The sequence below is a fragment of the Limulus polyphemus genome, unplaced genomic scaffold, assembly GCF_000517525.1.
Source record: "Limulus polyphemus unplaced genomic scaffold, Limulus_polyphemus-2.1.2 Scaffold1002, whole genome shotgun sequence".
In the NCBI taxonomy this organism is placed as follows: Eukaryota; Metazoa; Arthropoda; class Merostomata; order Xiphosura; family Limulidae; genus Limulus; species Limulus polyphemus.
Genome location: NW_013666612.1, coordinates 28444 through 43109, shown reverse-complemented (window position 1 = coordinate 43109; position 14666 = coordinate 28444). Strand labels below are relative to the sequence as shown.

The window sequence follows — 14666 nt, the reverse complement described above, 5'->3', positions numbered from 1 at the left end:
TTCAAGGCTTTAAGACCTTCCATAAAAACCGAAAAATTAAAAAGTTATGTTTTTTCCCCATCAGAAATAAGATTAATACTTTTAAAAAAATACAATAGAAGCTGACTGAATTTGAATTGGGTTTGGATTGAGATGCCTGGTAGAAAAAGAGATGCTCATTGGTTATTTGAGCAATTTAACTATTCTTCTAGTTGAATCAAACTTATTTTTATGAGAGATTGTATTTTATGGAAGCTGACTGTGTAAATATACTTTCTCTGTAGAATTACTTTCTTACTCAGAAAGTCAACAAACTTACTAAAACTTATGCCACTTTATGACATCTATCAACTTTACATTGGAAAAAGAATAACTTATTTTTTATCTGAAACTCCGTAAAACAGTAGAAAAAACATGTCAATGTTTTACAGTTCTGAAGTTAGCTTATATACGAATATAAGCTGCTAAACAACTTAAAAATGTACCTTGAACTCCCATGTACCCAACCATTAACATGGTTCAACTGTGTCTGGTATGTAAATCATCTTGTGACAACCCTCCACCAACCTGATGCACATGACTCCCTCTATTTGATTCTACAGAACTATCACTTTGAGATTAGGCAGAAAAGAAAAGCACCAGTTTTCAGTTGGAAGGAGGGGTGGGAGGTGTGAGAAGGAGGTAAGTACCAATTGGAAATATATTTTCAGTACAGGAAAATAACTTCCAATATGGTACATGTATAGCTAGAATCCCACATTGAATAGGCAGAGGGACTGGAGCGAGAGATGGAAAAGAACACCCATGAATTGTCATCTCCTTTGGGAGAGCATCACATCTGTATCATGTATACTCTGCACCCAGAGTCGAAGTAGGTGTCGGATACATGGGCAGAGAGTGGGAGGAGCACAACCAAAAAGGGAGAGACAACTGGTTGGGTCAAAATCCAAATCACAGTATATCGTAAGCTCAATCCTATAAAAGACGGGCTGTAGAAGAACCATCTACAGACAGGAAAGCAGGGAAAGCAAAAATGGAAGTGCTTCAAGGTGTAGAGTGGTTGGGACATGATGGCCCACCCAAAGTGGCCAGTCTACTCCAGTCCAAAACCAAGTGGTATGGAGAATATAACCTCCGACCCAAGGTAGGAGAAGAGTCCACAATGTCTTCACTTCAAGTTAAGTAGAATGGAAGGATATACTGGCTAAGTCAATCTATGAAACAGACACATGTGTGCAAATCCACAACCAATCACTTATCCAGGAATCCAACATCCTAATGATGGTAGGAAGATATGTGTTCATGTGGCAGATCACATCAAACTCAATCAGACTAGCACTCCACTGCACAACATCAGCCTCAGGCATTGAAAACATCGTGAGGCGGAGCTTGAGATGAAGATTTGTCACCCCGATCAACATCATCCTCCAGATAGGACTGCACAGAAGCCAAAACTCAATGCCACCTTCTGGGTCCCACTGCACAGAAGTGGATTGCCTCTAGAAATATATAGCAACCTCACCCTCTGGACAAAGCAGCACAAAAGCTGGGTGGAACGTCAACCTCTGGGACTGCATGGATGTGGAGATCCTGAGGCAAATTGAGTGAGGAAGAGGTAACACAAATGACGTGTGTGAGGATTTATGTTGATTGGTCCAGTTCTAATCCAAAACCACTCACTGAAAATCAACATCCATTTGATGTGATGGAAGGATGAGGGATCCCAATCAAAGATGTGAACTGCAATGTGATGGGTCTACTTCAAAGCAACATCATCCTCCAGATAGGACCACAGAAAGGCTGGAATGCAACACCAACCTCTGGGTCCCACCACAAGGAATATAAGCAACATCACCCGAGATTAGAACCACACAGGAGCTGCGCACAAAATCAACCTCTAGGATACACCACACAGAAGTGGAGAATATTTGTAGACATGTGCAACATCATTTCCCAGAGAGAACTGCACAGAAGTTGGAGCACCATGTCACCCTCTATGTCCCACCACACAGAAGTGGATTGCATATAGAAAATATGCAGAACTGCACAGAAGATTGGCACAACATCAACCTCCGGGACCAACCACATGGAGATGGAGCATATGATTGGAGGATCACACACCCTCTACACCAGCAGAGCATCACTGCCCTACACTCTACTGAATGGAAGCAAACACATTCAGGAGAACTCCTCCAAGGCCCACCACCCCATTGGCTTGGAACTGGAAAGTGGCGAGGACTCCCATACTTCACTAGAAGAAAAAGAGGAGATAAAACTCAGTGGAGAGTCCAGAGGAATACCAACACCAGAGACAGTGCAATGGGTGACCCTAAAAACCCTTTATTAAAAATCAGATCACCCTGATTTATTAAATCGAAGGGATGGCAGGGACGGGCAGCTACTATCCCCTTCTACTTTATTTATGTAAGTTCATGGATTAGTATGATCCAGAACAGGCATATTAGTGAAGCAGATATATCACAAAAAAATACTTACTAGCGATCTTGTGAGACACCTATCAACTGTGTGCATTATTGGCCATGGGTATATTGTGTGGCTGTACAGTGTGGATTTGAGATATAGATGGCATGCCTGGACAGACAATGCTCACCACTGAGCAAGATCCGAATCCGAAATGGGACATGCCCCTGGAGGGAAAAATATGTAGAGAAAAGATAGCTAGAACCGAAGTTTGAAAGGTGGCAACAGGCAGAAGGTGGTACCCTGAGAAGGAATAAACAGCTACCCAATGAAAATAGTGGGAGATGAATGTATGAGGAGTAGGCCACATGTTTGACTGAAGAGTTTCCTCCAATGGATGATGGAAGTGAGACTCCAGGAAAAGTTATAATTTTTTCTATACTGAAAATGTATTTCCAACAGGTACTTACCTCTTCCCACAAGATTAGCTATTCTCATTCAGTGCTGCCCTCTATATGCAAACTTTTTTTATGCAAGCCACAAGCCTTGCACTTCCCCTTGTCTCTCATGCAAATCATCATGTGTCATCTCTTAATGATTAGTAGCATGACATGCTCACATGACACATGTGACTCCCTCTACACCCCTATACCGAACCTTCACTTTAAAGTTTGGCAGAAGGTGTGAGCAGTGGAGAAGTGAGGAAGAAGGGTGGGAAGTGGAGGTAAATACCTATCAGATATACATTTCAGTAAAGGAAAATTATAACTTCTGATACAGTACTTACTTCCCCTCACAAAATTAGCTAGAATCCCACACTGAGAAGGAGGAGGGAATGGTGCAAGGGAATGAAAGTACCCCTGAAAGCATCCCAAGGATACCCCTGACAATGAGAGATATAGATCCAAAGATCAGAAGATTTGAGCCAGGTATACTATTTACCCATGTGTAGATTGTGTAATGCACAAGGGTGGAAATTGTGAGGTAAAGAGTGGTTAGGGCACAGCAGACTATACTCAGTAAGTCAGCTACATCAAAAACCTCCATGCAGGGTACCAACATCCATGTGATGGTAGGATGAGGATCATACTGTCTTCACCTCAAACCCAAGAATTGGGGATTAATACCCACACTGATTTCTAGGTATGCCATGAGGATCATCACCAATCTATCAATCCAGGAATTGACATCTGGTATCGAAAGGATGTCTACTGCATGGAATCAATAACCCCAACCATGGCACAGACTGGCACCATCCAAAGGCAATAACATCCCCATAAGAAGAGAACAAGGGATAGTCAAGGATGGTACTGAAACAATTTCATGTTATACCACTGTGACCAAAGACACAGGTGGAGCAATTGGGGGAGGAAGATAGACAACCCAAACTCGTGTGAGGACTGAGGTTGATTGGTTCAATCTAATCCAAAACATCTATGATGGGAAATGACTTCCAACCGACTTTATATTGCTTGGAAGTTTGCAAATCATTGTTTGTAATATAGTAATTTCAAGAATGGGGGGGCACAATGTTTGTGGCATGCATAGAGAAAGTTTGCATATCGAGGGAAGCACCATAAGTACCATATCAGAAGGGTAGAGTGCCCACTCTTAAGCAAAGACACTTGGAACAGAATTCAGGAAGAAAAAGATAGGGAGGAATAGACCAATAGAAGCAGTTGGTGATCCCAAATCATAAGAGTAGAAGAAGAAAGATTACATGCAGACAAAAAGTGCCAGGTATTGAAAAGGTGGAAATGGGAACCATTAAAGGATACCATGTGGGCAATGGAGCAATGAAAAGCACATATTGGATATAGAAATCTATATAGAACAGACCAGTAATAAAAGTGGGAAATGGATGGAAGAGAAAATGGTGAGAAGGAAGAATGACCTTTACAAGCCTTGAAAGTTTTGAATAGGAGAAATTAATCTGGAATAACCAAACAACGGGAAGTCAATAAACCTGGAAGGAATGTAGATGGAACCAGCTGGTCCAGTTCTGATAAAATCCATTGCAAGAGTCTGAGGATGATGAATCAAAGAGTTAACTTGGTGTTGGAGTAAAGTTTCAAAAGCATCCAAACGAGGAATACCCCACACATTGCATAGCCACCTAAAACCTTAGGGACACGAAACCGCTCCATGGGATAAACCTAGTTAGGACTTGAAAAATGAACCACCACAAGGTGAAAAGCACCCACAACATGACACACAAGGAGATTTATCCGCAGAGTATGAACCCAATAAAGAAGGTCCAATGTTTGACCACAAAGGAACAGGAACAGGTGCCCCCATAGTGATTGAGATAGGCCACAATGGTGGAATTGTTGGAATGAAGCATGATGCATTGTTACTGTGCCAGTAGAAGAAAATGAACCAAAGCATGTTATACTGCCATAATCTCCAAGATGTAGAAATGGTAATACATTATGATCTGACACCATTGCCCAGAATTCTTTTGCTGATGGACAACACTCCCCAACTTTGGAGAGAAACATCTGTGATTTGATGCAAGTCTAGACGAGGAGGAGGAAGTGGTACTCCCTTCGTGATGTTGTCCTTGTTCAACCACCAATGCAGATTGTCAGTAAAGGAAGGGGAAGGATAATCAAGGAGTCTAAGGGATCCCAAGCAAGTTTCCATGGGCTATGTCTCTTAAAGACTTCTGTAAAGAACACATATGTACCCAATTCAAAATAATAAAGGTTTCCATAGAAGTCCAAGTCTTCAACAGTCACAGAACTTTTTCTGCAGAAACTGTGGAAGTAGTAAAGGCATGGAAAACTGAAAACACTATTGAACAGAGAAGAAGTGGAGTAGGATTGAGCCTGAATGAGGAGTGTGGAAAAATACACCCAAGTAGATAGTGGGCAGGTAAAACGAAATGTTACCAATTTTATAATCCAACCAATACAAGCTGCTACTGCCAGCAGCAGATATGTGTTGAGAAGAGTGTTCATAATGAGCTAACAGGAACCAGTTGTCCATGTAGTGGTGTAAACACAACTCTAGATCATGCAGAAGTTGGGCAAAAGCATGACCACCAAATAAAATACACATGATCCTGAAGCAAGCGCAAAAGACCAGGCACAAAACAACCCTGTAGTGGACAAACTGAAGATAGCATCTGGACTGATAAGAATTATGAATATGGAGATAGAGATTCAAGACATCTATCTTGGTCATTCATAGTCCTGGAGAAACAACCTCCTTGACTGTGACAAAGGACTCAATGGAAAATCGGTAAAGAACCAGAAATTGGTTGAGGCAGGACAGATGGATCACAGGACAAAAACCTGGAGTAAAATCCTGGAGAAGACTGGCTGACAAGCTTGATAGCTCACTGGAATAGAAGATTCAGCACAAACTTGGATAGACTCAGACAGGTAGCTGGGTCCCAAATTAATGGGAAGGAAATTGGTACAGGACACAAAGGTGGATGGTAAAGAAAATGTATGAAAAAATCCTTCTGACAAAATTTGGGTCACCCAAGAATCGGTAGTGAATAACTACCACAAGGGAACAAAATTCACATGTGCCCCCATTGGACTGAAAACCACCTGAAAGTCACTGGAACTGCTGACGACTATGAACTCGACTTTGAAATACACAAAAAAATTTCAAACCATTGTGGTAGAAATAGGTAAAGGACAAGAAGTTGCAGGAAGAGAAACAGTTATGGGAGAGATTGTGATATCAGAATGAGAAAACGAGTAACCAAAGACTAAAGGATCAAATGTGGACTCAGAGATTCCACACATGATTCCAAAGACTCTACAAAAATCTCCAAAAACAAACAGATGAAGAAAAGGAGCCATCCAGAAGTCACAAAGATAAGGGGAAGGTAGATAAATCTGTGAAAAGACAGCATCCTTCCCAATATGATCCCAACAGCTACAAAACCATGTGTGAAGGGATAGGACCAAAGAGGACAACAGCATCAAAGAGAAGGAATGAGGGAAAGTGTATCCCCCGAAAAACCCTCAGGGGATCAGTGGAGTGCCTTAAAAATGCATGTATTTGTTGGACAAGTACTACAGGGAGCTGCAAGGGTAAGATGAAGGTGGGAAAATGGACATGGGAGAAATAAATAGGATTATCAGGGGTAGCACCCCACACTGGCAAAAGTGACTCCAACAGTTGGAAGTCGAGAAAGGGTCAATCAGCTTGCTGATAAGCCAAAGCATAAAGATCAGAAATCCATAGAGGATGAGGCATGCTAAAACCAGTCCTCAACTGATAAATGAAATGCTTAGCATGAACCCAGATATCAGGGGAATGAGGGAAAACAAGGGACACAATTGTAAAAAAAAAGAAGGTACAGTATCATATGAAAACGAAAAAATGGAACACACCTGAGAAAGCATATTCAAAAAAGCAAAGTTAGGCCTAGTAGATCTAGTAGGAGATGCATTGGAAGGCACAGCATAGTTACGAGAAGGAAAAAAAAACTGTCAAAATCCTCCTCGTCATGAATAAGTTTGGACAATGCAGGAGGAACCTAACATAGTCAGGAGAAAAAGGATGCCTCATATAACAGACAATCTCCTGATGAATGATAGCTAAAAAATCCTCAACTGAGACACCCAGACCTGAAGCCAGTAATGGCACACGAAGTTGAGGTAAGAATAACAGAAGCTGTAAAACACAAACTTTGGAATTCATCATAAACTGTCGAAAATAAAAATGAAAATCAATAGAAAAAGGTAAGTAATCACGGCAAACTACTACAGAAAAATCTAACTGTAGCAAATGAATAAATTAAGTAAATCACTACTTTGCAAAAAAATTAAATGGACAGGTAAAAAGAGCCCAATTGAAAAATGTCTGCATTTGATTACTGCCGAATAATAGAATCACATTTGTAGAATCAAATAAAGGGAGTCAAGTGCATCAGGAAGGTGTGTTGCACTCCTTTTGATGGAAAGTTGTTGCATGATGATCTACATGTGAGACACAGTTGAACCACATTGATCGTGGGGTATGTGGTAGTTCAAGGCTTGTGGCATGCAAAAACCCTTTTTGCATATAGGGGGTAGTACAGAACATGTGAGAGGAGGTACGATATTATATCAGAATAGGAAAAATGCTCATTGATCATTCACATGTATGTAGAAGAAGTGGAGTTATGCTGATGGAAGCAGATAGCCTTAGTAGCTTTGACCTATTGACCAGAGAGAAGACAGCCAGTCAACAGCACCCTTCCACTCACTGTCCATGTTAAGAGATTGACTGTCACTCTTATAACACACCCACAACTTAAAATGCAGGGGAATATTTTTGTGGTATCACAATGATTGAAACCTAGCTTGACAGCTCCAAAAATAAGAGTTCTATGACATGGCTAACCTGTGAATCAGAATGTTAATAAAAATACTCGAGAAAATACTGTTTTGGAAGCTTCTTTTGATGTATAAAAAAAAAGAGAGAGACACATTAAGAAATGTTGATATGGTGATAATAATATTACCTTTGATGCTTATATAGAACAGTTGTAAAGCTGATAAGTGTTGTGTAACTTATGTGTCTAACTTTAGGAAAGTAAACTTACAAAAGATGCATGATATATTGTAAGTGAAAGATTATGTGAGTGATTTAAACAGTAAAAATGTTACAAAACTTAGTAAAACTTATTATTTAATAAAACTGTCTGAAAAAGGAATTGGTTACCTCCCAAAGTCTTATTTCAAATCACATGATTAAGTGGATACGTAGGAGCAGTTATTTTATGAATAAAGGAAATAACACCAAATCTAATGGTGAAACTTTGGTGGTTAAGAATTATTAAAATACACAAAGGATTTCAGTAAGCTAGTGTTAAGGATAAGGGGGGTACTATGGAAGTCTTTTAACTGAAAATATCCAATCTGACTTAAAGAGTTTTTATGCTTATCTTAATGTAAAAAAGAAAGTTAAGGATAATATTAAACTTTTAAAAGAGTAAAATAAGAACTATATTATGGAAGAAAGGAACATTGGTAAATGTTAAATAACTTTTTAACCAGTGTTTCTACAAGTGAAGAAGAAAATATTTCTTATCTGATGAATTTTCCTAAAGATGAAGAAAACATTCATTACACTATTTTTGTTTCATTTATATTACTGTTCATAAGAAATCTATTTCTAAAAAACTTTGAGAACCTCTTAAGAGTAAAGCTGGCTTTAATGAGATCATCAAAGTCAAGTAAAGGGTAGTTGAGGGTTTTAACCATTATCTGGGTATATTCAAGATGGTTAGATGCTTGCTAATGTCACCTTTTTTTATTAAAAGAATGGGTCTAGATAAGGCATGAAATTACATGTTTATTAGTTAAACATCTAACATGAAAAATTGTTTCTTAGTTGGACTTTTGAAATGTTATTTTTTTGTTTGTTTATAGCAAATCACAAAGCTACATAATGGGTTATCTATGGTGTGCCTACTACCAGTAATAAAACCCAGTTTTTAGTAGTACGAGTCCAAAGACTCACTGTTAAGCCATTTGAGGGGAGGGGTTGATGTGAAATTTTATGTTTATTAATAAGATTGTGTAACATGAAATTACATGTTTATTAGTTTGACTTTTGACATATGAATTCATATGTTTATTAGCTTGACTTTTGACATGTTTGAATGAATTTTTAAATGTTTATTAGTTTAACTTCTAGCATCACGTATTACATGTTTATTAGTTTTACTTCTGACATGAAATCATATGTTTGTTAGTTTGACTTCATGTGAAATTATGTTTATCGGTTCAGCTTCTAATGTGTGAAACATGTTTATCAGTTTAATTCTTCACGTCAAAAATTACATGTTTACTAAATAAGTTTGGCTTCTGACATACGAAATTATACGTTTATTAGTTTGGCTTCTGACCGCAGAAATTACATATTTATTAGTTTGACTTCTGACATATGAAATTACATGTTCATTTGCTTGACTTCAGAAATTACATGTTTATTAGTTTGATGTCTGACTTCAGAGATTACATGTTTATTAGTTTGATGTCTGACTTCAGAAATTACATATTTATTATTTTGACTTTTGACACGTGAAGTTATATGTTTATTAGTTTTGTGAATTCTGACAAGTGAAACTATATATTTATTAGCTTGACTTCTGACATGTGAAATTACATGTTTATCAGTTTGACTTCTGATATATGAAATTATGCGTTATTAGTTTTAGACTTCTGATAGGTGAAATTATATGTTTATCAGTTTGGCTTCTGAAATCAGAAATTATATGTTTATTAGTCTGATTTCTGACTTCAGAAATTACATATTTATTAGTTTGATTTTTGATACGAGAAATTAAATTTTTAATGTATATGTTTGTTAGTTAGTTTGACTTCTGTAAGAAATTTGTGTTTATTTATTTGGCATTCGTTGATAACTAGACACTGAAAGCCACTGTCAGATCTTTTATAAAAATTCCTTAAAAAGTAAATGATATTGACTATGTTTTTTGAAAGTAACTGTCCTGTCTACCTAATTTATTAATTTTTTTATAAAGTTTCTGAATTTTTAGATGAGGACATTCCAATGGATGATGTATGCTTTTAACTTTTATAGAGTTTCCAAAAAAGTGTACTTTTCAACAGATTAATTATTAAGCTAGGTTTATAAGTAATTGATCCAAAAAACCACATGGTAGACATGGAGGTAGAAAGTAGAGAGTGTTATCAAGTGAGCATGTTTTTAACTGAGGCCCCCAGAGGAGAGGTGGGTGACTGGTGGTATTTGCTAATTGATTAATCAATGACCCCATTTGATGGTTAACTGATTAATACACTGATCCCTAAAACCATGGTACATGCAAGCAAAAACAAAAAAAAAAAAGAAGTTGGTGGTAGGTGCTGCCAAACCATTGTCTTCTCTCTAGTCAGTAGTTCAAGAAGGGAAGGAATAACAAATTTGCCAATGGGTGCTAGTCAATAATTTAAATTAATGACAGTGGCAGGTAGCCTTAGTAGTTTTGCCATAGCAAAGACAGGGCAAACAAGCCTGATAGCATTGGGAATCACACCCAAGACCCTCTTATCATGACCACTCCTCATCCAAATCACCAAATCTGGACAAACTTATAAGGCTAAAACTGGGTAAAGCACAACCAATTACGAAATTAGCACATAGCAATAAATAAGTATAACAGCAACATTTCAGTTAGTTGGATAGAAGGAATAATAAATAATAGTAATAATTGAAAACCAATATTTCAATTAGTTTATGACTTTCATGATAATCGATTTAATTATAATTTGGATAAATCAATTTTTAGAATAATTGAAAATAGTAATAATAGAAAATACTAATTTTGACAAACAATTAGCTTCAGTGGCACTAATAAATGTAATAACTGCTCATAGGTAATCAGTTGTATCAATTAATTGATTAATCCAGCTCTATTCAGGAACCTCTTCATTCAATATTCATGCTAGAAGTTTTGGATAAACACGGAATATAATATTTTGAAATTCACCTATGATATTAAAATTATGAGAAAAATCGATATTGTGGAGAATGTTTCAACACTTCAAAAGGGTTTAAATTAGACAGTCTTATATGGTTAAAAAATATAAAAAATGGTTTCAAATATTTGGGTGTGTAAAATGCTGCATTTGGTTTTTGGACACAAAAACAATGATGACATGAAGAAAACAAGGATTTAGGGGCAACAACTGGTAAATACCTGAAATGTTTACCTGAATTAGAGTTAGAAGGTATTATATTTTTGTGATTTTTTGTAAACTCTAATTAAAGTACAATCTAGTTATGTTCCCTTTACTAAAAAATGATATTAGAATGATGGAAAAAAAAGGTTGTCAATATGCTAAAGTTAAACCATATTTAAAATTTTTCAGCTAAAAAAAGCCTTTTTATTTTTTGTGTAGAACTATGAAAAGTTTCTTGAGTGGTAGAGTAATAGAAATGGAAATAGGTATTTGAATATTACATGCTACAAGTATGAGCTGTGAAAGCTCAGAAACAAACTCTGTTCTTTGGCAAAATCATTTCACTGTAAAAGTTATATGCTTGAAAAATGGTTTGCTTGATGAAATTGTGTATTTAGTGTTACTCCAAATTCATTTAAACTTCTGTTGAATAGATAAATGGAAGCAAAAGCCTATATTTAGTTTTAAGTAGTTCTTTTTTGTTGCTAGTAGCAGAGCAAATAGGATTTTAGGTTGAAAATGTAGAAATGTTGAATAAAAGTATAAAGAGGTAATAATATCATTGTTTGTTTGTTTTTAACTATGCACAAAGCTACACAAGGGCTATCCGTGCTCTGCCCACCACGGGTATCGCAACCTGGTTTCTAGTATTGTAAGTCTGCAGACATACCACTGTGCCACTGGGGGGGCAATATCAGTGTATAAGTCATTGGTTAGGCAATATTTGGAGTACTGTGCTCAGAATTGGGTTCTTTACATTAGAAAGAACATTGAATTGTTAGAAAGGGTTCACAGGAGGACTACCAAGATGATACCTGGGATGCAAGGTTGTCCTAAGAGGATAGGTTAAGATCTCATCTCTGAACTTGTTTTCTCTTGAAAAAAAGAAGAATTATAGGGGATCTGATCAAGGTGTTTAAGATTGTTAAGGAATTTATAGTGCTGATGCCTCATCTTTTTTCATATTTATGATAATAGTGATAAGAATAGGGGTCATTAGTATAAATCCTGGCTGGGTAGGAATCATCTTCAGCCAAGACAGTTTTATTTTTCTAACAGGGTGGTTTAGCCATTTTAATGGGATGCCTTCAGATGTGGTAGATGTAATTAATTCAAGGAAGTTTTAGGAAAATTTCAAAAATATATGAATGATAAGTGCTGGCTTTGAGTTTTTAGTGTTGAATTTAGTGGATAGAAAGGTCTTAGCTGAAGATGACTCCTACCTTGCCAAAATTTATATTTGTATCCCCTAGTCCTACTATTCTCACTGTTAAATATGAAAAAGATGATGCTTCAACACTACAATTCCCTTTAGAATCTTAAACATCTTTGAATCTTTGTTAATATTGATATCTTTTTTACAAGTGTGAGTAGAAAAATCCCAAACATTGAAATCAATATTCAGTTGACTGATATACATAAACAATAACATACTTTGAGTAATGAACAGAATATTTATAATTAAGTAGTTGAAAAAAAAATAATAATAATAATAATTTTATAGTACAAATAAAGGTCAGGTCTATGCTTAATATTGAAATTGCAATAAAAATTTATATTTTGATTTCTAGCCAAAAACTATGAAGAAATATCTACCTATGATATATTTGGAATTTGGAATCCATTACTAAACTTCAATGCAAGAGTGGGACATACAATATGTTAAAAAATTATGTATTTAGAAAAGTATGTTAAATTTAAACTTAGATGGAATCTACAAAGCATTAAAACACCATACCAGTACCTGCTGCCTTCTCCTGGTGATAAAGGAACCCCATGTTTTGGTCCTGGAGTCAACAGTGCAGGATGGTGAAATCCTGGATGGGTGTGTATACCAGGATGAGGAGGTAGGAGAGTGTGAGGACTAAACCTTGGTATACTTGCTGATGACACTTGAAGGCTGGTAGGATATGGTCCCCGAAACCCAGCAGATGTCATGGTATACATACTAGGAGTATGCCTAAAAGTGTACAAGAATTCACATGACAATAAAATAATCCAAACTAAGAAATGCTAAAGCCAATAAAAGCATAGTATGAGTCAAACAAAAACAATAATGAAAGCTTATCAACTCTACCTAATAATATACTCAACATCTTTAATATTTCCTTAGTTTACAACTCTGTTTGTTACCATAGTACCTAAGGATCACATTTAAAACCTAACAACCATAATGCATCCATACATAATACAAGTTGCACCAAATGACTATTAGTTTAGATCAGAAAAAAAAACAGTGATCACTTTGGAAATGAAGTAACATTGAATAAGAATAAACATATGTTTAACATTGAAACAGAGCATGCAAAGAGATACTCTTGTCTAATTTCCAGTATTTTCTATATGTATATATATATATATATTCTTTTATTTATTTTTTGTGTGTGGGGGGGGAATAAATAAAAAGTTACAACTTGAAGTATTTTACAAAAATAACACACCAAAGACGACGACGTCTTTTAAACTGTAAAGGCAACATTTTGTTCTTTTTTAATTTTCATCTTACTTTGCATTCTGTTATTACTTTTGGTACTAAAAACTTCCAAGTAATTTTCAAATGCTATACAATGGATACCTACAGTGGCAGCATTTTTGGATGCAGTTTCGTTCTACTGAAAGTGAAGATTTAAAAAAAATATCTTAATTTTAAGTCATGAATAGGCACTTTGCAATATTAACTTCATTCTGAGTTAAGCCTAATTTTATTGAAGGTTACAAAAAAAAAAGAATTGATTATAATTGTATTGCCATTTTCACGAAAAATGTATTGCATGTCACGCATAGGAAAAGTATATCAAGAGATGCGCATATTACTTTAACAAACCTGATATGTCTAACTTTAATATAATTTTCCTCATACCTTTCTACTATAACGCACATCAAACCTAACCATGGTTGCTGCTCGCCGAAAGCAGACATTTTCGAACAGATATTTAATTTTTCTTATCACTAGATGGGACTACTAGCGCCATAAACTAAAAAGCGTACCTCTATTACCAAATCTGTTGCACTGAAAAGCGATGGGTTTTATGTTAACACAATTCGCGAACGAAAAATCCACATATTCAGTAATGCATTATCGCCATACTTCATAATGTCATATGTGACTTTTTTCAGAAGAGGAAAGACTTTTAGGAAACATATTGGAAATGCATGTAATTATTCTTAAAGCTCTTTTTAGACTGATAGTCATTCTGTGTATCTACTCCAATAAAGGAGTTTATGCAACCGAGTTTGCAGAAAACGTTTGATGGTCGTTTTGGGTAGAGTGGACCTTCCTGATCACTTTACAGCTTGCAGTGGAGTCAAATTGGGGTGGCCAAGTGGTTAGGGCGCTCGACTCGCAATCTGAGGGTCGCAGGTTCGATTCCCCGTCATACCAAATATGCTCGCCCTTTCAGCCGTGGGGGTGTTATAAGTGACGATCAATCCCACTATTCGTTGGTAAAAGAGTAGCCCAAAAATTGGCTGTGGGTGGTGATGACTAGCTGCCTTCTCTCTAGTCTTACACTGCTAAATTAGGGACGGCTAGCGCAGATAGCAATCGTGTAGCTTTGCGCGAAATTCAAAACAAACAAACAAATTGCGGTGACAGTTTTAATAGGG

The 14666-nt window shown here is 36.5% G+C and overlaps 1 protein-coding gene across 4 annotated transcripts in view; it reads right to left on the bottom strand.

Moving 5' to 3' along the window:
* Nucleotides 1–14666, bottom strand: part of LOC106461635 (protein pangolin, isoforms A/H/I/S-like) — a 40492-nt gene that overhangs the window by 10670 nt on the left and 15156 nt on the right. For 2 of the 4 annotated variants that reach the window (XM_013921473.2, XM_022388644.1), the window contains exon 3: nt 12799–13020. In XM_013921473.2, coding sequence (XP_013776927.2) covers nt 12799–13020 — 222 coding nt within the window. Of the gene's footprint in view, nt 1–12798; nt 13021–13920; nt 13970–14666 lie in introns of those variants that run through there. The other 2 variants (XM_022388646.1, XM_022388645.1) reach the window with 2 other exon arrangements.